Raw genomic sequence first — 25,347 nt, forward strand, 5'->3', positions numbered from 1 at the left:
ACAGAACAGGAATAGGAAGTATGTAGACTACAGGAAAAAACAAATCCCCATCTCAAAGCGACACAACTGTTGCAAGCGGTAACCACAGAGGTCTGTTTAACTAGTGCAGGTGCAACTAAAGCAGCTGCACGCTGCTGTTCTTCAGAGTTTCTGAAGTGCTTCTGGTGTAAGGATGAGTGACGCGCTGGAGAGGACTACAGAATGTCCCTTGCCACTTCTCGCAGATGACTCCAGCCGAGTCGAGGACAGAAACAGCCAGGGATGCTCAAGTGAGTTACGTTGGGAGGATGGAGGTCTACCTGTGGAGCTGCAGAAAGGGATGGAGACCTTACGAGTGAACAAAGAACTGACCGATGTGGTGCTGTGTGTTCAGGGACATGACTTCCCCTGCCATAGAGCCATACTCGCTGCTGCCAGCCAGTACTTCAGGTAAAATACATCCAGTGTTGTTTAACTCCACTGTGAATACTGCTGGTTTTACAGGATTATTTATGTTTTTTCTGTGCAGGGCCATGTTTTGCAGCGGTCTGAAGGAGAGTTATGATGAGCGTGTGGAAATGAAGGGGCTAGACAGTGGCACAATGCACTCTCTGCTGGAGTATACCTACACCAGCCATGCCCTCCTCACACACGCAAACGTCCAGAGAATACTAGAGGCCGCCAGTCAATTTCAGGTAAAATGACAATTAATTACAATGAAAGTCAAAGAGGATACTCGATTAGTACTTTACTTTGCACATTCGTCGCCTAATACATGGAGAGTTCCTTGTGAATCTTGAGCACTTTTTTCACATTTTTTAGCATTACAAATTGACAGTAAAGACAAAAAGTTTTTCCTAAACCAAAACATTTTATAAGATCCTAAATATATCCTCAAAACATAAAGGGTGACTTTGGTGTTTTTCAACTCTATTTCCCCATGTTTTTGTGTCTAAGTGACTAATGGCGACAACAATTTTTTAAACTGATCCAATATTGAGGGATAACACTGTAACCAACAGCCGAAAACAAGCAGGGCAAGTATCAATGTAATGTTATGTCCACTTGAAGTGCTTGTTTTTGCCACTGACCGGTTCAGAATGTTATTATAAGTGTCTGACAACATTATGGAAAGAACCTTACAGAGAAATAAAACGTTTCACTTTCTGTTTGTTATTGTGTAAAATTCCCACTAAAGGAGAAGTCTCGTTGTGAAATCTGAATATCCGTATACTCTTGCTCAAATAAATAACATTTAATTCAAAGACCTCATCCACATTGTAGAAATCAGCAAAATAAATATTCAGCCATGACATTGAAAATATTTTAGATAACACTAAGCTACGCTTTCTATACTCCAACACAACAAACTCTGCCCAGCTGGCAATCACGTTTCCACCATGGATCTATTCAACTATTTTACCGTTTACTTCTGCTAACACGTCACCTAGCCAGATTTCAGAATGAGATTTCTCCTTGAGCGAGACTCTTTCCATAATGTCGGACACTTATAATAACAATCAGAGCCTGTCATGGCAAAAACAAGCACTTTTAGTGGACATAAATGACGGTGCCAGCTTGCCCCAATAGTATTACATTGAAGCCTGTGAGAAGCTACGATCTACAGCACTCTCCCTCAATACTGGATCAAGTTCAGAAATTGTTGTCCCTATTAGTCAGTTGGATACAAAAACATTGGAAAATAGGGTTCAGGTTGAAAAAAAGATCAAACAAAGTTACCTTTTAAATCATCCAGTGAAGAAAAACATATTTTTTTTGTTTAGCTTGGCACATTTTTTACTCGACCCAATTGGGTGTGAAAGGGTTTTTATCAGATGAGTAACACTTTCTCAATCTACACAAGTGTGACCATGCATGATCATGTGGTTCTTCATTGGAAAGAAAAACACGAACTACCAGAATTAGACATGAAGTTCTAAACTAATCTAGTCTACCGTTTATACAAGATAGTCGATATTTATTGCATTTTAATTCAGTGTCATTGAATTATTATCAGATAGTTGGGACACATCAAAGGCATGGCAGGAGACACTACGGAACAGGATTAGCATCAGAAAGCATATTTATTTACATTCAGAAAGACCGGTTCTATTACAGCTTTCTTTTTATCAGCACTGTGAACCTGCTGTAGTTTAGAACTATATTTAAAGTTTCCAAATTGTTCTGATCTTTTCACTTTAGGCCTCTTCTTCCCCCACTCAGTGGAATAAACATCTTACTGAGTAAGAGATGAGTGAAAGAGGGAAGTGAAAGTTGCCCAGTTGTTTACACTCAGGATCAGTTTTCCATATAGGCTTAAATTAACTACGCAGCTGCACCACACAAGGGGGGAGGCAGGGCTTTGTGCTCCTTTACACATTTATATTTGTCACAAACAATTTGAGTTTTTTGAAAATAAAAAAAAAAGTTCAAGCATTCTTGTTAGTACTCACTTCTTAAACGGACTGTTTAAACGGGTTAAGATTGAGGTTAGAATTACAGATTAAGATTTAGGGTACAGTTGGAGGATATGCATGTAATAATAATAACTTTATTTTACGGCTGTCAATCGATTAAAATATTTAATCGCGATTAATCATAAATTAATCAAATTTTTTGTATCTGTTCAAAATGTACCTTAAAGGGAGATTTGTCAAGTATTTAATACTCTTATCAACATGGGAGTGGGCAAATGTGCTTGCTTTATGCAAATGTATGTATATATTTATTATTGTAAATCAATTAAGAACGCAAAACAATGACAAATATTGTCCAGAAACCCTCACAGGTACTGCATTTAGCATAAAACATATGCTCAAATCATAACATGGCAAACTGCAGCCCAACTGGCAATAACAGCTGTCAGTGTCTCAGTGTGATGACTTGACTATGATTTGCCCCAAACTGCATGTGATTATGGTGGGCATGTCTGTAAAGGGGAGACTCGTGGGTACCCATAGAACCCATTTTCATTCACATATCTTGAGGTCAGAGGTCAAGGGACCCCTTTAAAAATGGCCAGTTTTTCCTCGCCAAAATTTGGCACACATTTGGAGCATTATTGAACCTCCTTCGCAACAAGCTAGCATGACTTGGTACCAATAGACTCTTAAGGTTTTCTGGTTTCATATGATACCAGTATCTCCACTCTAGCTTTAAAGCTGAGCCCGCTACAACCTCCGAAAGATCGATTGCGTTAATGCGTTAAAGAAATTAGTGGCCTTAAAACTAATTTGCGTTAACGTGTTATTATCGCGTTAACTTTGACAGCCCTACTTTATTTATAGGCCTATAGCACTTTTCTAAATAGAGTTACAAAGTGCTTATCGGTAAAACAAACACAGTAAACAGTAAGAAATGCGGAAATGATTACAAGAAAAACTGTAAAAGTGGATTGCAAAATAAGTCTGTAAAAAAATTTAATGTTGGTTATTATTAAGGCTTAAGGCAAGAAAACTTTTTCTCGTGAATTCTGGTGCAACTCACTGGTCTTAGAAATGTGGCTTCATCTGCTTATCAGTGACAATATTGAGAAACCCTGTGATGTGCACATCAGAGTGCTTTCTCAATTTTGATCTGAAAAGTGACACTAATGCCTGGCCTCGTCTCTTGCAGTTCCTGCGTGTGGTGGATGCATGTGCCGGCTTTCTGAGCAAGTCTCTGCACCTCGAGAGTTGCATCGGGATCCTGAATCTCGCTGAAAGCCATGCCTTGCCGGCCTTGATGACCGGGGCTCAGGACTACATCACCACTCACTTCTCCCAGGTGGTCCAGCAGCAGGACTTCCTGGAGCTGCCGGTAGAGTCGCTGGAGGCCGTCCTGCTGAGGGACGACCTCGATGTCAAATGTGAGGAGAGTGTTTTTGAAGCCCTCATGAGTTGGGTGAGAGCCCGGCAGGACGAACGCTGTCTTTCACTGGCAAGGTTGCTTTCACATGTGCGGCTGCCACTGTTGGAGCCTGCTTACTTTGTAGAAAAAGTGGAGTCGGATGAACTGATTCGCTGCTGCAGTGAGGCTTTTCCTTTGCTGCAAGAGGCCCGCATCTATCATCTCTCCGGCAGGGAGGTCAGTAGCCGATCAGGGAAGACCAAAAATGTGGTGTTGTGTCTGACATGATCAAATATGAATCAGTATTCTGTTACTGTAATGCCTATTTCTCACCTCAGATATTTTCATAAACATCTTATAGTGTACTGTTTAGCTGTAAAATGAGAAAGTTTGTGACCTGGCCACCATGTTGAGATCAGTTGAGGAAATACCAAGCACCGCCCACCAGCCGGAGCAACGTTATCATTTTACAGCTAAACAGTACACTACAGTACACTGAAAACAGAGCCATGAGGAGGTGCAGGAGTCTAGTTATCTCTCAGAACACTTGAATTACAATATGCTGAAAGGTTATTATGGAAATCTTTGCCCTATGACGCCAAAAACATTCTGCCTACTGCCGCTTTAAAATGTTATAATAAGATAATAATCAATAGTTTTAATGTTGCACAAATAGACAATTTGTAAAAAAAAAAAAAAAAATCACTGCTGTTTAACATGTTTACAGGTGGTCTCTGAACGCACCAAACCACGCTTGCGGCACTTTCTATCAGAGGTGTTCCTGATCATCGGCGGCTGCACTAAAGACGAGCGCTTCATTTCCACTGTCACCTGTTTGGACCCCCTCAGACGCAGCAGGCTGGAGGTCGCCAGGCTGCCAATCACAGAGATGCAGGATGAATCCCAAAACAGGAAATGGGTGGAGTTTGCGTGCATCACCTTCCGCAATGAATTGTACATTTCTGGTGAGCGAAAGACTTAGTTACTGTAATAAGTGTGGGAGATCCCCTACAGTGCAAATGAAAGTGAAATTTTCCCCCGTCTACTGATTATGTATCTGCCAAGCTATGGTTTCTTTAAGGCCTCTCCATTTTTCTTGCATCTTCATCATGTAAACAGGTTGTTATAAATGTTTCTAGGCTTCTCTTATTCAAATATAGTATTATAATCAGTGAATTCATAGTTTGCGACTGAACAAAACAACAGGATATCATCTGCAGTTAGAGTTTCTGTGGGTTTAGGTGTTTCCCAACTCAGGAACTGACACCCCAGCAGTGGTTACTTGCAGCAGCCCAGCAACACGTACGTTGTGAAAGTTCAGACTAGGTCGTGGGAGTTCATCTCAGAATGATGTGTGTGGCCAAATGTAGAACACAGACTAAAGGTTCAGTGACACGTCAATGTTTGGGGATGAAAGTCTTTACATCAGGTGACCATTTTTTCTTTAATGCTCCTGTTTGTTGCAGGAGGTAAAGAGACTCAGCATGATGTGTGGAAATATAATGGCGCCCTGGACAAGTGGATCCAGATCGAGCCCCTGACAACCGGGCGCTGGAGACACAAGATGGCAGTTCATGGGGGAAAGGTGTACGCGCTGGGTGGATTTGATGGAGTTCAGAGACTGGATAGCGTGGAGGCCTATGATCCCTTTCACAATCGCTGGGCACAGGTACACATACAAGACTTCTGTATAATAGTGCTTTTGGGAAATTTTGCACCATATGTTCCTTAAGGCCAATAGAAATGTATTTTTTATAATAACAATGACTACATGGATGTGAAAGGTGTTGCTCATAGTGACAAACCCACAGAGTATTATCCCCTGATTCTGCATGTTTAAACATACATGTAGTGGAGCATTTAGCAGCTAGTAAGTCAGATACTTTCCTCAGAAGACCCAAAACAGAGCTAAAAGGAGAATAAATATTGGACTTAAATTTATCAGGCGGCCAGAAACACAACTCCATAAGAATCCTAATTTTGGGCTCCTAGTTTGCTAACATGCTCACAATATCAACTTCAAAAGTTTACAGTTTGGTTCTGCTGCCCCCAAGTTGCAAAAAATAAAAATAAAAAAATTCATGCAGGGTTTAATGATATCATTCCACCAAAAATCACACACCAGATTGGGGCGATAATTTATGGAACCCGTAAATGTTCAATATTAAATGAATAATAAAAGGCATTATGAAATAAATGCAGAAATAAATTGTGTAAAATATATAAATAGACTAACGAAGAAGAAATCATTAAAACTCAACTCATTATTAAGAAATGTTACTTCATTCTTCATTTTCATAATAACAAAATTGCATTCGATATAATTTATATTTCATTATACCCATTCTACTTCAAAATGCCCTTTTTTTTGCCCAAAAGTCACATTCATTAGCAGCAGCTATATAATTGATTCAGAATGACTTTGTTGTTGAAGCTAACAGGATCTTACTGGATAATTCTGGTAGCAGTTGTTGAGAGGCAGGAGACACGTGATTGGCTGAAAAATCAGGAAATTGAACATTATGAAATAATGAGTTGTGTGAAATAAAATGTGACATTACGAAATAAAAGCAGACTTTTGAAAAAGGGCATTTTGAAAGAAAGATGAGCTGAGGTTTAATATTTTCTATCTATAGGCTATTTTCTATAATTTATTCTTGTGATTGTTTATTTCTTAAATATGTATTTATTTATTTAATATTGAACACTTTGGAGCTCCATAATTACCGTTAATTGCTATACTATTATTGCGTAAATTAAGTGTTAAATACTGTTCATCTGACAGTCCATACTGCTTTTAAACAATATATCTCACATGTTTACTTCTACACCTGTTTGGCTGTACTCCATTACATGAGATGCCCTTTTGGCTGTGTTTGCAGGTGACACCTCTTGCAGTAGGTGTGAGCTCCTTTGCTGCTGCAAGCTATGACAGATGGATCTATGTGATCGGTGGAGGGCCCAATGGAAAGTTGGCGACTGATAAGGTTCAGTGCTGGGAACCTGGGACAGACTGCTGGGAGCTGCGGGCGCCCATTCCCATCGAAACCAAATGCACTAATGCAGTCACATTCAAGAACTGCATCTATATAGTTGGTAAGTTGGCAGTGCTGGATGGTAACTAAGTGCATTTATCTAGCTTCACCTTGACCAACTAAACAGTGAAATGATATTAACACAATAATATGTAGTAGTAAAATATTCACAGGGGACATTTTTCTGTAATATGAGTATTTTTTTTTATATTTTAAATATATTTTGCCAATAAGACTTTAGTTTAAATGGCATTTTCAATGCATTTATATTTGTATTGGAGTATTTTTTTATATTGGAGTATTGCTACACTGTAAAAAAAAACATTTTTTTAAATTTTTTGTCTGTATTTCAAAATGACAGAATTTTTTTTTAAAATGACATGTTTCATTTGTGATTTATATGTAAATGGTCTTAGATTTACAGTATTTTTTTGTAATCACAATCGTAATTACCAGTATTTAAGCTTTTCTTGATCATTTTTAAAGATAATTATTCTGTTTTTTTAGAGGTTTATGACTTTATTTTAACAATTAATTTATTTTAGAGTGAAAAGGATCTCATGGAATTCTAAAAATATTTCTTGTAAAAATACAGATTTTTTTTTGCAAATCTGCTGAGTTAATGTAAATTTGGACTTTTGCAACGTAAAATTACATGTTTCATTTGTGATTTATATGTAAATGGTCTTATATTTACAGTGTATTACTCTATCCTAACAATAAATATATGTTAAAAGTAAAATATTTCTTGTAAAATTACAGTAACGAAGGCTAATTATATAAAGATAATTACTGTTTTTTACATTTTCTGGCGCCCCTGCTGCCGGAAAAACATTTTTTTTTTACAGTGTATCTTTAAAGTAAAGGATCTAAATACTTCCTCCAACATTGCAAGTTGGTGGCTTTAAATCTGGATTATGTGTATACATGTGTCTATTATCAATGATATATATAAAGAAAAGTAAGTAGTGTAAACACTACTTTTCCCACATTGTTGAGATGACCACAATGTGGGAAAAACAGCTCAAAACTTGTTCAAATAATTGTTGTTTTTTTCAAGAATGAGGTCATCTGTGTCTGGTTAATTGTGTGAGAAATGGATGTGCAAATGTGTGTATATATATTTATGAACTTTAATATGGTTTCTGTGTCTTGCTCCCAGGTGGTGCCATGCATGCCATGTACTGCTACTCACCTGTGTCAGACTCCTGGACCCTCGTGACCCGTCTGGGTGAGAGGGCGAGCTGTGCCATCGCTGCCTGCAACAACAAACTCTTCATCACTGGGGGACGGGATAACAAGAACCAAGTCATCTCCACGGTGATGTGCTGGGACGTTGACCGAGGGGTGTTGACAGAGGAGTGTGTGTTACCTTTGGGAGTGTCGCACCACGGAAGCGTGACACTCATGAAGTCCTACACACACATACACAGAATAGCACCTGTTTCAGAGTGCCAATGACACAAGACTTCTGTGAACAGGACATGGAGAGGAACACAAAGGAAAAAAGGAGATCATTTGTTGCGTGCATTACTGTTCATTTGAAGTCAATTTATGCCACTTTGAAATACTAGGAGTCAATCACTATCTAACCTTTAACAGTATAATGTTATGTAACAGCAGTAATTGTTGAAACTTGATTTGATACTGATTAAAAATGAATGTACAACAGTAATAACAGATGACTTTTAATACCAAGAAATACATTGTTTCATGGCTTTTACAGTTAACTTAAAGATTGCAGAAGCATGCAAGCTGTTGACAATAATGCTTATTAATAACTAGAAATATGCATATAAACATGAGGTGTGACTTTCATTAAGGAACCAAACCCAAAGCCCTATCACCTGATGTTTTTGTAATTCACACACACAGTCTGTGATACTGTTTTGTGCCTATATCTTCCTGTGAACACTGACATCTAGTGGTCTAAGATCTAGTTTACATCTAGTAAACTAAGAGGTTTGTTTTAAACAAACGAAAAAAAGCAGATTGTCTTATTTGCACACTGCAAACGTGTTTTAGAAAATGGCAAACCTTTGTGTGGAACAAAACCACTGAAGGCCCATAGGCTATTTTTGTCCAGGTACTGCATTCATTGAATTCCTGAGAATTTCTTCCTGGAAGAAATCTGGCGTCAACCTATGGCATCAATGGTCATTTGTCTAACAAATCAGTCAAACTTCCGGTATATTTCAAACTAAAATGCACTAACATGAAAAGCTGACAAGTCCAGCAACAAGTCATATAAAATCGGAAAATGAGGAAACACAAACTTTCTAAGAAATAGTGACAACACAAAACTATGCTACACAAAAAGCAGTTAAGCTTTTCAGTTCAGACTGCTCCATGACATGGAAGGGATACGTGGAAATACAGAATATGTAATATACATAATTGGCTTTCTGTCGGCCTACAGAAAAAGAAGTTTGTTCAAGTGTGTTATTTGTACGTCTCATAAACTTAAAATAAGACAGTATACTTTCAGTTTACTTTTCATGTACTTATCAGAGATATACTTAACAAAAGTATACATAAGTATAATGGCACATACTGACAAGAATACATACAATTCTAAGTATACTTGATTTATACTGACAAGTATACATCAAATTCTAAGTATACTTGACTCATAGTGACAAGTACACAGAACAGTCTAAGTATACTTGGCTCATACTGACAAGTATACAGAAAGTGTACTTAAGTATTAAGTATGTTTGCCTTATAGGCCTACAGAAAGGTATACTTGGCTTGTGCTTACTTTTTGATAGAATAGCCTATTAAAGTGTATGAGCATGAACATGTAGCCTAGACTACTAATGTAAAATAGTATAACATATTTTAATATATTTCAGTGTTTAAGGACATAGGCCTAGAGTATTTTATTTATTCATTTACAAGCTGCCAAGTCCAGTGTCATTGTTAGCTACTGATGTGCATAAATGGTCGACCTTATTGTGAAGGTCTGGTAAATCAAGAGACCGGAAACTCTCAGCTGCGGACCTGAAGCACCTCAGTTCACGCCCATCTACGTCACGCCCCACCTGGGTAAAACACCTATTCTATTATCTTCGCAGGTACTTTCTCCTAGTTTTGTTTTGTTTTAAGCCTGTCCCAACTTGTTCGAGGACAGAAAACAACTCATGAAATTGTCGACTTACTATATCAGGAAGGCAGACAGTGAACCTGTTGATACCTGAGAGACTTGACGAGAAGTGAAAGTAAAAGACGGTGATTGTTGTCTGCTCTGCTCCTCTGAAATGGCTCCTCGGTGTTTTCTGGCCTTTTTCATTTTAACCTCGTCTCTAGGTGAGTTTGTCTGTGGATTATGATTGTGATTTTCTAAGCTTTGCAATTTTGTGTCGACATGAAAAGTACAGTGCAGAGTTCACACCTCCTCTCAGGTCAGACAGGACAACGCAGGGCAAGTTAATGATTTATCTAAAGTTGAGTTGCTACAATAGTTTAATATTTTACTGCAGGTAGCCTAATACTCATTTGTCCGTGGTGGTATAGGCTGTATTAGTATTGACCTAACTCCTTTGGTGAAAAAAAAAAATCGAATTAATAGTTGTAAGGTATAATATGCAGGAATTATACATATATATATATATATACTATGTATATATATATATATATGTCAAAGTCAATGTAGGCTAAATATTGTGCATACTAGTTATAACAAATTGAAACAGGTGTATTGATATTCCCTTCAGAAACAATGCAGTATTCCTACAAACATTAGGCTATAATGGGCCTATAATTAGGCTACTACTCGAGACTGAAAAATATATGGATATGGATATATACATATCCATATATATATATATAAAAAAAATTATAGACTGATTAAAAAATAATCCTAATAATAACCTAATAATCATGTGTCCGTGGTGGTATTGGCTGTATTAGTATTAACCTAACTCCTTTGGTAAAATAAAAAAAATCGAATTAATAGTTGTAAGGTATAATGTGCAGGAATTATACATATATATATATATATGTGTCAAAGTCAATGCAGGTTAAATATTGTACATACATAGTTATAACAAATTGAAACAGGTGTATTTCTTGATATTCCCTTCAGAAGCAATGCTGTATTCCTACAAACATTAGGCTATAATGGGCCTATAATTAGGCTACTATTCGAGACTGAAAAATATATGTATATATATATCCATATATATATCTATAAATAAAATGTATAGACTGATTAAAAAATAATCCCTCCCATTATAGCCTAATTATTGTAGGAATACAGCATTGCTTCTGAAGGTAATAACAAGAAATACACCTGTTTAAATTTGTTATAACTATGTATGTACAATATTTAGTCTACATTGACTTTGCACCTTTAGTTACACCTGTATAGGGATGCACTGATCCGACTTTTTCAGTCTCGATACCGATAGCGATATCTGAGCTTTGGGTATCGGCCGATACCGAGTACCGATCCGATTCCAGTGTTTAATTAATAAGCTGTATGCCTCACTGTTTGGAAGAGACTGGACTCATTCTTTCATATATAAGGCCACATCAGGCTTGACCTAAACATTGCTTTCCTAACTTTGTAAAACAAAATGTAACAAATAAATACATCGATAACAATGTTACAAATATACTTCCACTCATACTGCTGCATGTTTCTATACGTCTCTATTCACCTAGTTGCTGGACAGTCTCCAAAATATGCACTCAAGGGGGGAAAGGTCTCCTTGAAGCCTAACATCGCTGGACTACCTGATGGGATACTGTGGAAACATAAGGGCAACAAAGTGGTGGAGTTTAATGGCAAAGAGGAACAGGTGTACAGCCCATTTGACAAAAGGATCACTCTTGGCTGGGTTTCTGCAGAACTCCAAATCACTGACCTCAGATTTGAAGACAGCGGAGAGTATGAGTTGGAAGTAGATGTGAACAAAGCGTTGCATCGTTCATTTCATAAATTGGAGGTTATAGGTACGTTTGTTTTTTGTTTTTTGTTTTTTTTACTCTTTTATCAAAGTATTTATATGTATTTAATCGCTCAAATCAACAAAGGCACCTGTATTCTGTAGCTGTAAAATAGCTGGTTGATGTGTTGCTATAGCAACTCCTTTAAAATAAAACCCAACACACAAAAAAAAAATAGACAACCTAAATCCTGTTGCTTAGTAGACTATACCACTGCCTCCGCCAGAAAGAAATATTGTCTCTTCATGTTATATTGCTTTACAACTTTGCACCACAGTGGATTTTGACACTGATCAACAGAAAACTCTTTATTGTCAGAGTCCCATGCCTGTAGTGGGAAACACTGTGCATGCAACAACTGTTGCTCAGTTACTTTACCAGTTGCAACATTATATTTGAATGGAAAAGGGGAAGCTGCTAAAAATCTTGCAACCTATGGGCTAGTGTTTGCCAGAGGACATTGGAGACTATATGAAACAAATGGAGGATAAGACAAAAACTGAGCTTCCTGAACATCAACTTAAATGCTGTTTTTGGCTCAAGCATGACACCACATGCACCGCAGCAGTAACACTGAACATGAAGCGTAGTGGTGGTGGCCTTCGAAAGCTTGTGAAGGTAGAGGGAAGATAAATGCAGCAAACTACAGAGAAATATTGAGGAAAACCTGCTGCAGCTGATGAAAACAGTGACTAGTCAGAATATTCATTTTCCAGTAATCCAGTTCAGGATTAAAAAACAACCAATCAGAGCCGAGGAGTCTCTAACGCAGCTGTCAATCACTGCTCGTGAACATTAGCATTACATTAACATAATTTTGATTCACATATGAATCAAGATTCTGTTACTTTAATGCCTATTTCTCACCTCACATATTTGCAGAAACATCTTGTAGTGTACTGTTTCGCTGTAAAATGAGAAAGTTTGCAATAAAGAATGGGGAGAATTGCAGATGTCAGATGTGCAAACTGATACAGACCTTTCCGCCCAGAGTCAAGGCTGTTATGCTGCTAAAGGTGTCTCTGGTAAATATTGACCTGAGAGGTGGCGAATAAATGGTCGTCAATTAAATTTAGATCCGGGTTTAGATAGCGATTTGTTGTCACATTCAATAGTGACAGTTTCTGTTGATCAATTTCAGAACGTTTTTTAAAATTTTGTATTTGAATTTTGCAAATTTTTAGTATTTGCATAAAAAAAAAACAACATTATAGATCATGTACTGTAAACAGAGTAGCAGTATCGGAAACATTTTGGACTGCATGCTGTTGCTTTATTGTCAGTGTGGAAGCCCCACAGGGTGCTCGTCGGCCTAACTGAGACATTCAGCCAGGACTGCTCGCCACACCCAACAGTGATCCAGATATCAAAACCAGTATCTCTTAATATGTCACCTATAAAAAATAACTTTGTAGTTTGTATATTTACTTTGCTTTTTATGATGGCCTTGGTATCAAAGAGACTTTGCTCTCCATAAAATATCGGTTGTTTCTCCAAACAGCTGGAGGCAATATACACTTGCATTTAGAGCCAAAGTAGGAATTAATGTGACTTTCTTATACTGCAGTATAAAGTCAGTTTGTTGGCATTAATGTCATGTCCAGTAGTGAGAGTAGTCCTGACAGTACTCTTTCCCTAAAGTGTTTTAGTCTAACAATAAGTTATTTATCATGACCATGTTTCCCTAACCTTAAACTAAGTAGTTATAGTTACCTGAACTTAGTTATACCTTTTTAAAATGAACAGAAAACAACAAGCAACGTTTTGGGACAATGAAGACTTTAATTACAATCATGATTATTTCTTTGCCACTGTAGCTATTCTATTCATTTTATATATGTTCTATTTGTTTCTTTCATATATCTTTTGTGTATAACTATCAAATGTTTCAGTACTTTTATTTATATTTTATCCAATTTTGTGATACTAATTCTTATTTTTTTCTGATAAGCACTTTATATCCTTTATACCTTATACCATGTTTACAATTGTGTTATTATATAAACATAATGTACCATAATATAATCATTAATTTATTTGTTCATTGATGTGTTCATTAAGACACGGTCGCAGAGCCCACCATATCCTGTAAGATGAATGACGGCAGCAGCTCTAACTCATCTGCAGAGCTGGAGTGCTCTTCAGAGTCCATACGACCTCAACCCTTAACGAAGTTTAAGTGGAGTACACGTGGAAACGTGCAGCCTGGACCAAAGCTAACAATATCTCTGGGGGACGAACGCGATGATGAAGTATACAGTTGTAGTGTGAGCAACCCTCTGAGTAACAAAACAGCTACATTCACTGCAAAGGATTGCTACCCAGGTAACAAGCTCTACTGTATGTTTGTTGTTCATGTTGTGGAATTTGTAATTTCAAGCAAATGATCTTTTAGAAGCTAATTTATGTATGATATTCTTTTAATTAACCCGCCATTAGTCACAGGATCACAAACAATACATGCACTGCTGCATTGACAATGACAAAAAAAGAAATGCAGAAATGATGTTTCCTTCACATAATAATAATAAATTATAAATCAATTATAGTATCAAGAAAGATAGCAGAGTTCTTGTGCAAAATCTAGACTGAAATGTCCGGTGTTACAGTTCTACATGAATGTTGTTTTAATAATGCATGTCATGTAATAAGAAGTTGGTGTAAGTTTGACTTTTGTGTTTCTGTGCAGACAAAAGTTCTTCTATAGCATTGATTGCCAGCCTACTCAGCATCTTTTTGCTACTCCTCGTGGGCGTGGGCGTGGGCGTGGGCATATGGTGCTGCAAACTACACAATAAAGGTAAAGATTTAAAAAAATTACACCTTAACCATTGAAATTGATCCCCAAATTAATTATTTTTCAGCAACTAAGGAGTATTGGTTAGTATACAGTATATATACACTGTCCATGTATTCAGAGCTATGTGTGTGACAGTTGACTGAATGTAGTTCTATAGTTCTATATGGTGCAAGCTTCTTTGTCATTTAGAGATGAATGGTTCTAACAGTATGTATGTATGTATGTATGTATGTATAGGAATCTATTTATAAGCATTGTTATTGAACAGCTGATTTTATTGACTCTAATCTTCACAATGTATGAAACTAAAACATACCGTTTCTTTCTTCTTCTGTCCTCTCCCTCCTGGTTCCAGCATGTTTTGCAAAAGAAGATTTGGAAAAACTGTCACCGCCTGACACAACAGGAGGTATGATATTGTTTGTATGCTTGAACCAGCACATGTTTGACATTTATCCCTCATAAATGACTAAGATGATTAATAGATTATCAAAATGTTTTTATTAAATGTCTGTCATTAGACTAATCATTAATGTCGATTTCTCTGACCCATTATGTGCTAGACCATTGAGCAGCAATGTATGTACTGTATATGTAGTGTTTTCCTTTTTCTTTCTGATGAACAGGTTTTGCATATTGATTTAATCACTTAAAATAAAGGCTGTAGCAGTTTCATCTGGCTGGTGGCGAGAGCTCATTGTGTGCAGGGAGTGTTGTAGATAAGAGCTAGAAAACATTCAGAGCGCATACCTCCAAAGCTGCACAATCCTTTAAATGAAATGAAATATATAATAATCCAGAATGATTTGAAATGTTTAATGATTTGCATCTGGATCCAGATCTCTGTCAAAAACACACATTTATAGTAAATCATAGGATACATATGACAGATTGTTTGCAGAAGTTTATGAGAAACCTATTGCCCTACCTTTGAATGTTAAGAAACCCATTTGGAAATTTCCTGGGTCTAAATCAGAGCTGATTAAGAAGTCGTCCCTTTGTTCATAACCTACTTTCACCAAATATAATTGAAATATGGATGTGGACTGAACCATGCTAGAGTGAAGATATTGGCATCTTATGAAACTAGAAAACCCAAAGAACCCATTGGTACCAACCATGTCATGCTAGCTTGTCATGAAGGAGGTTAAATAACTCTCCAAACTTGCGCTAAATTTTGGCGTGGAAATACTGTCATGGCCATTTTTAAAAAGGGTTTCTTGACCTCTGGCCTCAAGATATGTGAATGAAAATGGGTTCTATGGGTACCCACGAGTCTCCCCTTTACATGCCCACTTTATGATAATCACATGCAGTTTGGGGCAAGTCATAGTCAAGTCAGCACACTGACACACTGACAGCTGTTGTTGCCTGTTGGGCTTCAGTTTGCCATGTTATGATTTGAGCATATTTTGTTATGCTAAATGCAGTACCTGTGAGGGTTTCTGGACAATATTTGTCATTGTTTTGTGTTGTTAACTGATTTCCAATAATACATATATACATACATTTGCATAAAGAAAATATACATCTCCCATGTTGATAAGAGTATTAAACACTTGACAAATCTCCCTTTAAGGTACATTTTTAACAGATAAATTGACAGCCCTACTCTTTATGTTTTTTTAATTTTTTTTATTTTGATGTGTAATGATGGATATTGATGCATTCTGTGGTCCATTTTGATGCAGTCCATGGCTCTCATGTGAAAAATATGATAAGCTTGTTATATTCTGTATTTCAATCTGTTTCAGGATCAGATACGGGTGACGTAAATGAGGCTCTTCTTAACAGAGCACCCACATTTCCCTCAACTCAGCGACTTCGCCAACTTGACCAAGGTATGTAATTAATGAACCTGCTAGCAATCACAAAGAAGACACAGATTCAGACTATATATGTAAAAATATGAATGGTAGTTAAAGGCGAGAGACAAATATTTTTTTTATCCCGTTTGAATTGCGCCATGAATCACACATATGATGTTTGTCAATTCAAAAGATCATTTTGCAAGTCAAGAAAGTCTCAGTTTGTTATAAAACTGTTGAAATATAAGATTTTCAGAAAAACTTAATCAGAAAGACTACACACCCAAAAGTTGCGCAAGTGACGTCTCTCTCGCTGAAGCTATGATGCCTGTGTGTTTCCTACTGGGATGAACTCACACCAGCTACGGGTCTGATCGTTCTTTCTCTTCCCGGCTGATCAAACACATCAGTAAGATAACGTTTCATCTGTGCGTGGAACATGAGTTAGCTTGTGTTGGTGACGTATATTGTGCGAGACGAGAGATGTAGTTCACTGAGCAGTTTCACACAAAACTAAATGATATTACGACAAACCTACAACAAACTGTGACTTTCTTGACTTGCACATTTTTTTAAAATGACAGACATCATATATGTGATTCATGGCGCAATTCAACTGGGATCAAAAAATTTTTTTTCTCTCTCCGTTGACTACCGTACATATTTTTTCCAAAATAAGGTCCCATGGGTCCACCGGAAGGGGCGGGACTTCGCCTCTCTATTGGATTTAGTATTGATAATAAAATATAATCATGTTTTTGTTTTATCTTCCCACTTTGCCTTTTAAGGTTTACATACATATAGATGACTTGTACTTATATCTATATTTTGGTGGGTATTTTGTATACAGTACAATAGAGTGATAGAGCAGATACCATTTCAGGGAATGATGTGTCACAAATTATAATTGATTGAAACTTATAGACTGAACCAGGAAGCATCCTTTGTTTAATTCCTATCTTCTTTTTTACACCATGTGATGTGGATGAAGAAGATGAGACACAAATGTTATTCATTATCACTTATACATACTGTAGTAGAACGAGTGCTACAAACTAATTTGTGTGCTATTCACTGTTTCCAGGGAGTGTCAAAGATAAAGCAAAGTGGTTTAATGAGAACAAAGGTGGACAGACTTCATATGAACAATGTCAAACAGGTAACTTTTGTTAGTGGGTTGTTAACAGCTGCAAGTAATGCTTATTTTCATTTGCACTTTTCTCTTTTACTTAATCTTTTTATTTATAGTAAGTTATAAATAGTGAAATGTTCCCAAAATCTGAATTGATATCTTCAAATATTGTAGCTTGTATTGTTTGGCCAACAGTCAAAAAGTGTTCAATTAATAATATAGAAAAGAAAAATGCAGCAAATCCTCACATTTGAGAAGTTTGAACCAGCAAATGTTGCTGTATAAGTATTGATTGATTATTAGAATTAATGTAATCATTTTTTTTTTCAATTAACTAATTCATTAATCAATGTATTTTTTCAAGAATACTTGTTATTAACACCACATATTGCTCTTTACTGTTTTTTTTTTACTCCCATTTTCTAAGACTGCTTCTGTGTAGTTTAATCTTTTTCTTCAATTTGTGTTTCCGGTTTCGAAAATCACACAGAAGAGCATAAGAGAACTGCGTCTCCTACTTCCCCTCCGCCTAGTGAGGCCCCTTCTCTGGATCTGAATGCGGATGCAGACCAGTGCAGAGAGCCTGCTGAGGAAGAAGTCCCACAGTACAACCCCTCAGACTCTGAGAAGGCAAATGAACCAGACCTAGCCGGTGTGTCGGACAAATCAAGTGAGGACGCGCAGTCTGATCAGGAATTCTCCATCGCTCCTGAACCGCCAGGTTTGGAAACTACATTATCTGAGCTTGATTCAGAATAGTCACATGGAAAAACCCTCAAATGAAGAAAAAATAAATAAAAGCAAAATACTGTAGAGTGGAAGCATATATACCAAAAAATACTTTTCATCAAGCACAACACATTGATAGGTACAAATCTATTTTTCTACAGTAGAGTGCACAGCAACACTGGATGAAACACCCAAGTTTGGTTAGGCCGATGACTACCGTACATATTTTTTCCGAAATAAGGTCCCATGGGTCCACCGGAAGGGGCGGGACTTCGCCTCTCTATTGGATTTAGGATTGATAATAAAATATCATCATGTTTTTGTTTTATCTTCCCACTTTGCCTTTTAAGGTTTACAAAAATATAGATGACTTGTACTTATATCTATATTTTGGTGGGTATTTTGTATACAGTACAATAGAGTGATGGAACCGATACCATTTCAGGGAATGATGTGTCACAAATTATAATTGATTGAAACTTATAGACTGAACCAGGAAGCATTCTTTGTTTATTTCCTATCTCTTTTTTTTTTTATAGCCGTTGACATGGATAAACAAGAGGAGGAGCCACTGAAGGGCAGAAGCCCTGGTAGGAAGTGGAAAAAAAACCTTTGTATTGAAATAATTTGATTTAGTAATGATAATAAAACAATAATCATGTTAAAGTTTTATCTTCCCACTTTGCCTTTTATGGCTTTCATACATATCCATGACTTGTGCTTATAGTTTTATTTTGGTGGGTATTTTACTGATATCATTTCAGGGAATGATGTGTTACAAATTATACTTGATTGAAATTATTATAGACTGAACCAGGAAGCATTCTGCTTTGTTTAATTCCTATCTCTTTTTTTTTTTTATAGCCGTTGATATGGATAAACAAGAGGAGGAGCCACTGACAGGCAGAAGCCCTGGTAGTAAGTGGAAAAAAAACCTTTGTATTGAAATAATTTGATTTAGTAATGATAATAAAACAATAATTATGTTTTTGTTTTATCTTCTCACTTTGCCTTTTATGGCTTTCATACATATCCATGACTTTACCTTGGTGGGTACTTTACTGATATCATTTCAGGGAACGATGTGTTACGAATTATACTTGATTGAAATTATTATGGACTGAATCAGGAAACATTCTTTGTTTAATTCCTATCTTCTTTTTTACAGCATGTGATGTGGATGGAAAATATGTAACGCCACAAAAAGGTTACATTAACACAAATGTTATTCATTATCACTTATACATACTGTAGTAGAACGAGTGCTACAAACTAATTTGTGTGCTATTCACTCTTTCCAGGGCATGTCAAAGATAAAAGGAAGTTGTTTGGGGACAGACTCCACCATAGTGGTGGACAGACTTTATTCAAAAAAATGCAAACAGGTAACTTTTGTTAGTGGGTTGTTAACAGCTGCAAGTAATGCTTATTTTCATTTGCACTTTTCTCTTTTACTTAATCTTTTTATTTATAGTAAGTTATAAATAGTGAAATGTTCAGTCAAAAAGTGTTCAATTAACAATAATAAAGAAAAGAAAAAAGCTGCAAATCCTCACATTTGAGAAGTTTGAACCAGCGAATGTTGTTGTATAAGTATTGATTGATTATTAGAATTAATGTAATCATTTTTTTTCAATCAACTAATTCATTACTCAATGTATTTTTTCAATAATACCTGTTATTAACACCACACATTGCTCTTTACTGTTTTTTTTTTTTTTTTACTCCCATTTTCTAAAACTGCTTCTGTGTAGTTTAATCTTTTTCTTCAATTTGTGTTTCCGGTTTCAAAAATCACACAGAAGAGCACAAGAGAACTGCGTCTCCTCCTTCCCCTCCGCCTAGTGAGGCCCCTTCTCTGGATCTGAATGCGGATGCAGACAAGTACAGAGAGCCTGCTGAGGAAGAAGTCCCACAGTACAACCCCTCAGACTCTGAGAAGGCAAATGAACCAGACCCAGCCGGTGTGTCGGACAAATTAAGTGAGGACGCGCAGTCTGATCAGGAATTCTCCATCGCTCCTGAACCGCCAGGTTTGGAAACTACATTATCTGAGCTTGATTCAGAATAGTCACATGGAAAAACCCTTAAATGAAGAAAAAATAAATAAAAGCAAAATACTGTAGAGTGGAAGCATATATACCAAAAAATACTTTTCATCAAGCACAACCCATTGATAGGTACAAATCTATTTTTCTACAGTAGAGTGCACAGCAACACTGGATGAAACACCCAAGTTTGGTTAGGCCGATGACTACCGTACATATTTTTTTCCGAAATAAGGTCCCATGGGTCCACCGGAAGGGGCGGGACTTTGCCTCTCTATTGGATTTAGGATTGATAATAAAATATCATCATGTTTTTGTTTTATCTTCCCACTTTGCCTTTTAAGGTTTACATACATATAGATGACTTGCACTTATATCTATATTTTGGTGGGTATTTTGTATACAGTACAATAGAGTGATGGAACAGATACCATTTCAGGGAATGATGTGTCACAAATTATAATTGATTGAAATTATTATAGACTGAACCAGGAAGCATTCTTTGTTTATTTCCTATCTCTTTTTTTTTTTATAGCCGTTGATATGGATAAACAAGAGGAGGAGCCACTGAAGGGCAGAAGCCCTGGTAGTAAGTTGAAAAAAAACCTTTGTATTGAAATAATTTGATTTAGTAATGATAATAAAACAATAATCATTTTTTTGTTTTATCTTCTCACTTTGCCTTTTATGGCTTTCATACATATCCATGACTTTACCTTGGTGGGTATTTTACTGATATCATTTCAGGGAATGATGTGTTACGAATTATACTTGATTGAAATTATTATGGACTGAATCAGGAAGCATTCTTTGTTTAATTCCTATCTTCTTTTTTACAGCATGTGATGTGGATGAAGAATATGTAACGCCACAAAAAGGTTACATTAACGCAAATGTTATTCATTATCACTTATACATACTGTAGTAGAACGAGTGCTACAAACTAATTGTGTGCTATTCACTCTTTCCAGGGCATGTCAAAGATAAAATTAAGTTGACTGAGGACAGACTCCACCATAGTGGTGGACAGACTTCATTCAAAAAATTGCAAACAGGTAACTTTTGTTAGTGGGTTGTTAACAGCTGCAAGTAATGCTTATTTTCATTTGCACTTTTCTCTTTTACTTAATCTTTTTATTTATAGTAAGTTATAAATAGTGAAATGTTCAGTCAAAAAGTGTTCAATTCACAATAGTATAGGAAAGAAAAAAGCAGCAAATCCTCACATTTGAGAAGTTTGAACCAGCGAATGTTGTTGTATAAGTATTGATTGATTATTAGAATTAATGTAATCATTTTTTTTTCAATCAACTAATTCATTAATCAATGTATTTTTTTCCAACCAGACCCAGCCGGTGTGTCGGACAAATCAAGTGAGGACGCGCAGTCTGATCTGAAATTCTCCATGGCTCCTGAACAGCCAGGTTTGGAAACTACATTATCTGAGCTCGATTCAGAATAGTCACAGGGAAAAAACACTGAAATGAAGAAAAAATAAATAAAAGCAAAATACTGTAGAGTGGAAGCATATATACCAAAAAATACTTTTCATCAAGCACAACCCATTGATAGGTACAAAATAAATTTTTCTACAGTAGAGTGCACAGCAACACTGGATGAAACACCCAAGTTTGGTTAGGCATACTGTGTAATATCCATATCCATAACCATAGACTGTATATAAAGATGGACGACATGACAGCTCCCCAAAAGTGAAGCCAAATCATCTCGATTGCCCCCTGGTGGCTGGCTGCAGTATAGGTCATAAATCCCGCCCCCTCCATGTTAGCGGATGGTACAAGAGACAAACTAAAAAGCCAAATATCAAATAATTTTTCCCCAAAGATGGTTTCTGTCATTTTAGGCAGTTCTTATCATATGACGTCAAAGTCTCAAGATGGAAGCTCCCGAATCCGGGATATTTTGGCTTCACTTCTGTACAGTAGGAGGAAGTGGAGCCACGCCGTCCATCTTTATATACAGTCTATTTATCAGACACACAAGACGAGATGCAGCAGCAGTTTCATTAATTGATTGATTATTCATTGCTATGATCTTGACAGATCAGAAAAAAAAAAAAAATTTCAGTATTTCCTTGCTCATAGAAGAAAGACTGACCTCAACCAATGATCACCCGTTAACAATGACCACAGCGTTTCTTAATTTTGACGGTTCAAACTGAAGCATATGGTAAAAGTTACAGTATATTTGATTGACTTTATTGCTTATTTTAATGTATCCATAAGTGACTTGGGAAATGGCTTTTTGGCTCTGCTCATTTTTTTAAACCTCCATGGAGTAAGACTGATTGATTTTAAACCAGAAGACTGCCTCTGAACAATTTAATCCTTTGGCAAAGTCTAAGCAGTCAGGTCCATTTTTTATGAATCTCTTTAAACTCTTCTTACCGTCTGTTTCAGAGCCAGAGAAGGAGGCAGATGACGAAGAAAAACCTGCAACTTCTGAAACTTCTCCTGCTGTTCAGCCACATTCCCCCGCCACCAAAAGCTCACCAAATATGGCACCTGAGGACATCGCTGGTGAACACGAGGAAGACGCAGAGTCAGATCAGGTCGCTGGAGGAACTGCAGAGGAAGATGTCAGAGAATCTGACTCATCAGAAAAAAATGTGTCGGACGACTCTAGCGAGGACGAACTGTCGTCCACCATTCCGGAACAGAGAGGTTCAAAAACTTCATTGCATGATAAAAACTTATCACAGGAAGAAGCAAACACAAACAAAGACAACCAGCAAGAAACAGTCAAACCGGTTTCTGAAGATGAAGATGAATCAGATAAGGAACCGGATCTGAATGTAGCCGACTCCCAGCAACCTAAGAGCCCCACACCAACAAAACCAGACAACGGGAACGCCGATACCCCTCAAGAGTCGCCACACGCTGCACATCCAGACCCAGATAGAGAAGAAGAAGAAAAAGAAGAAGGGCATAAGACCAGTCGTGACTCAGACGAGTCTGATGGGCAGTCGGATAAAGGCGAGGGTGAAACTGATGAAGGTAAAAATTACATCCAGCGTGGCCTAAAAGAAGAAAAGCCAGGCAATGAGAGCCTTAGTGAGGATGAAGAAGGAAACAAGGAAGATGAAGTTGTTAAGTAGGCCTTCATGCAACTTGGCAAAGAGAAAAGAAGGAAGCAGATAGTGAAATTGAAGCTGTAAAAACAACATAGCAGGAGGCCAAGAGAATAAGATCGATACGAAGATGTAAAGGCAGTCCAAATGCAGAGAAATATTCACTGTGGGGTTGTAGGAAAATGATGGAGCGATGGCCATACAGTAAGAAACAGACAATTACCAGGCAAAAAAAGGACAGCTTTGAGGTTGCCTTTTTTTTTTTTTATGTAACAGGATATAAAAGGTCTCATTGAAACCAGTATTCTAACTAAATAACCGACTAAAATACATGGCATCTTATCACCATGAAACAGTCTCAGAGAGCTGGCATGCTCCGGAAATGACTACAGATATGACAGTTATGTAGGAAGTGCAGAGTACCAGAAGTTAAACTCACACAGAAAAAGACTTTCTCTTAAGATTTCCCTGGTCTTCTTACTTTGGACTTCTTAGCTACTTTTGATATTATTCATGAAATGTGTTTTTTTTTCTAACAGCTGCATTTTTAAGATCTATTTTTTAATGTTTGTCTATGTTTTTTTAATGAATCAAACTATTTTAAGTAAGAATGTATATGTTTAACTCTAATTAATTTAACGGCATAAATCATATAAATGTTATATTGTGATCTTACACATAAGGAAGACTTTATGGTGTAATAGAAGTATTGTAGGACATCCAGTGACTGTGACGACATTAAAACAACTGATCTTTGCCCTTTTACGAAAAAAATGCTGTTATGATAAATTATATATATATATTCATAAAGGACTGAAAAATATATGACAATATAAAAGTAACCCACTTTTAAAAATATGAGATTGAAAGATGGTTCATTGTCAAATATTTGTTCCTCCATGTATTTAAAAAATGCGTCCTTTATCTGTATTGAGAGCAGCTTGATTCTGATGATTAATTGCTGTGATAATATTTTTATTTTTCGGTGCCCAGGGTATAGTTGTCATTATTGATTATTCATTAATGATGTGTGATTTCCGTGCATGACACATGATAGCAAGATTGTATTTTGTCTTCCTTTCTCTTGCTGCAGTATTTGCTGATGATGGATGTTTCATTGCACTGATTTTGTAAAGGCAATACTAGTGTGAGTAGTTTATTTCGATTTTTTTCTCTTTTTGTTTGATGATATACGCTCAGATTCCACCGTTTTTAAAATAAATATTGTAGTGATCACACCAGAATATTTATTATTAAAGGTTGCAGGGTTTGCTTTTAGAGGAAATGATTGTTGAATTGATGGAATAAGAGAAAAATGAATTAACAAACTGATGGTGTGTTTGACAGTTTAGCACAGCAAAGCTATAACCAGCACACAAAACATACTGACACTGCATCATATTGGTATTTAACTGTAAGAATGTCTTTGTGTCAATAGGGGGCAGTGTTTATCAGCTCTTACCTCTAGTCATGAGTTTTAGAAATTAGAAATGTTTTTCTTTTTTTTATAACCCTCTTTACGCAGAGAGTTGAAGGACATCCTCAGCTATAGAGGCAAGCTTAACAAACACACAGTTGAAAAATATGATGGTCAAATGTGGCTTTACACGAATGTATTGCAGAACATTTCTCTAAAGTCTAAGGCATACAGATATGTGATATTACTTTGAGTTCAGTGCTGTGGGTGTTTGAGGAGCTGTATAAATGCAGTGTGTGGGAGTGCGAATGAAAGGTGAATTTAGTGAAAAGCTGCCTCAGTGAACCAACAGTCAAACCGACGATGATGTAAATGCATGAAAAGCAGATTCACCCACTGCTGGATGACAAGCTGGTGTAGATTTCTAAAGGTACACTGGCCTGGGCCATGTGAGAAAGTCATGCATGATTAGTTTAACCTCTGAGTCACAGAGAAGTCTGTGATCTGCTACCACCTGACCCGTGGGT

At 36.8% G+C, this 25,347-nt stretch overlaps 3 protein-coding genes across 3 annotated transcripts; all 3 read left to right on the forward strand.

Annotated features, from left to right (window-relative positions):
- On the forward strand, nucleotides 1-8,517 carry klhl6 (kelch-like family member 6). Its single transcript, XM_074659130.1, has 7 exons — nucleotides 1-429; nucleotides 509-674; nucleotides 3,595-4,044; nucleotides 4,535-4,772; nucleotides 5,274-5,476; nucleotides 6,690-6,903; nucleotides 8,005-8,517. Exons 1-7 carry the CDS (start codon nucleotides 173-175, stop codon nucleotides 8,301-8,303), a joined length of 1,827 nt encoding a protein of 608 aa, XP_074515231.1. The 5' UTR covers nucleotides 1-172; the 3' UTR covers nucleotides 8,304-8,517.
- Nucleotides 8,518-10,027: 1,510 nt separating this feature from the next.
- Nucleotides 10,028-16,109, forward strand: LOC141782103 (lymphocyte function-associated antigen 3-like). The gene is made up of 5 exons (XM_074658148.1): nucleotides 10,028-10,147; nucleotides 11,507-11,801; nucleotides 13,857-14,120; nucleotides 14,485-14,595; nucleotides 14,951-16,109. The coding sequence occupies exons 1-5, from the start codon at nucleotides 10,103-10,105 to the stop codon at nucleotides 15,058-15,060; spliced, it is 825 nt and encodes a 274-aa protein (XP_074514249.1). The 5' UTR covers nucleotides 10,028-10,102; the 3' UTR covers nucleotides 15,061-16,109.
- A 1,452-nt stretch (nucleotides 16,110-17,561) lies between these two features.
- LOC141782586 (uncharacterized) lies at nucleotides 17,562-24,638 on the forward strand. Its single transcript, XM_074659128.1, has 9 exons — nucleotides 17,562-18,854; nucleotides 19,129-19,182; nucleotides 19,433-19,471; nucleotides 19,566-20,297; nucleotides 20,848-20,901; nucleotides 21,152-21,190; nucleotides 21,284-21,367; nucleotides 21,659-21,736; nucleotides 22,733-24,638. The coding sequence occupies exons 5-9, from the start codon at nucleotides 20,856-20,858 to the stop codon at nucleotides 23,428-23,430; spliced, it is 945 nt and encodes a 314-aa protein (XP_074515229.1). The 5' UTR covers nucleotides 17,562-18,854; nucleotides 19,129-19,182; nucleotides 19,433-19,471; nucleotides 19,566-20,297; nucleotides 20,848-20,855; the 3' UTR covers nucleotides 23,431-24,638.
- The last annotated feature ends 709 nt before the right edge of the window (nucleotides 24,639-25,347 follow it).

This window comes from Sebastes fasciatus, chromosome 14 (assembly GCF_043250625.1).
Source record: "Sebastes fasciatus isolate fSebFas1 chromosome 14, fSebFas1.pri, whole genome shotgun sequence".
Lineage (NCBI taxonomy): Eukaryota > Metazoa > Chordata > Actinopteri > Perciformes > Sebastidae > Sebastes > Sebastes fasciatus.

What these genes read in the sequence shown, in the direction of transcription:
- LOC141782103 (XM_074658148.1), top strand. Translation starts at nt 10,103, where the DNA reads ATGGCTCCTCGGTGTTTTCTGGCCTTTTTCATTTTAACCTCGTCT. An exon ending in TTTTCATTTTAACCTCGTCT is followed by an intron (nt 10,148 to 11,506) that starts CTAGGTGAGTTT and finishes GTCTCTATTCAC; the next exon opens with CTAGTTGCTGGACAGTCTCC. An exon ending in TGCAAAGGATTGCTACCCAG is followed by an intron (nt 14,121 to 14,484) that starts GTAACAAGCTCT and finishes GTTTCTGTGCAG; the next exon opens with ACAAAAGTTCTTCTATAGCA.
- klhl6 (XM_074659130.1), top strand. Translation starts at nt 173, where the DNA reads ATGAGTGACGCGCTGGAGAGGACTACAGAATGTCCCTTGCCACTTCTC. An exon ending in AGGCCGCCAGTCAATTTCAG is followed by an intron (nt 675 to 3,594) that starts GTAAAATGACAA and finishes CGTCTCTTGCAG; the next exon opens with TTCCTGCGTGTGGTGGATGC. An exon ending in ATCATCTCTCCGGCAGGGAG is followed by an intron (nt 4,045 to 4,534) that starts GTCAGTAGCCGA and finishes ACATGTTTACAG; the next exon opens with GTGGTCTCTGAACGCACCAA.
- LOC141782586 (XM_074659128.1), top strand. Translation starts at nt 20,856, where the DNA reads ATGGATAAACAAGAGGAGGAGCCACTGAAGGGCAGAAGCCCTGGTA. An exon ending in ATATGTAACGCCACAAAAAG is followed by an intron (nt 21,191 to 21,283) that starts GTTACATTAACG and finishes CACTCTTTCCAG; the next exon opens with GGCATGTCAAAGATAAAATT. An exon ending in ATTCAAAAAATTGCAAACAG is followed by an intron (nt 21,368 to 21,658) that starts GTAACTTTTGTT and finishes TTTTCCAACCAG; the next exon opens with ACCCAGCCGGTGTGTCGGAC.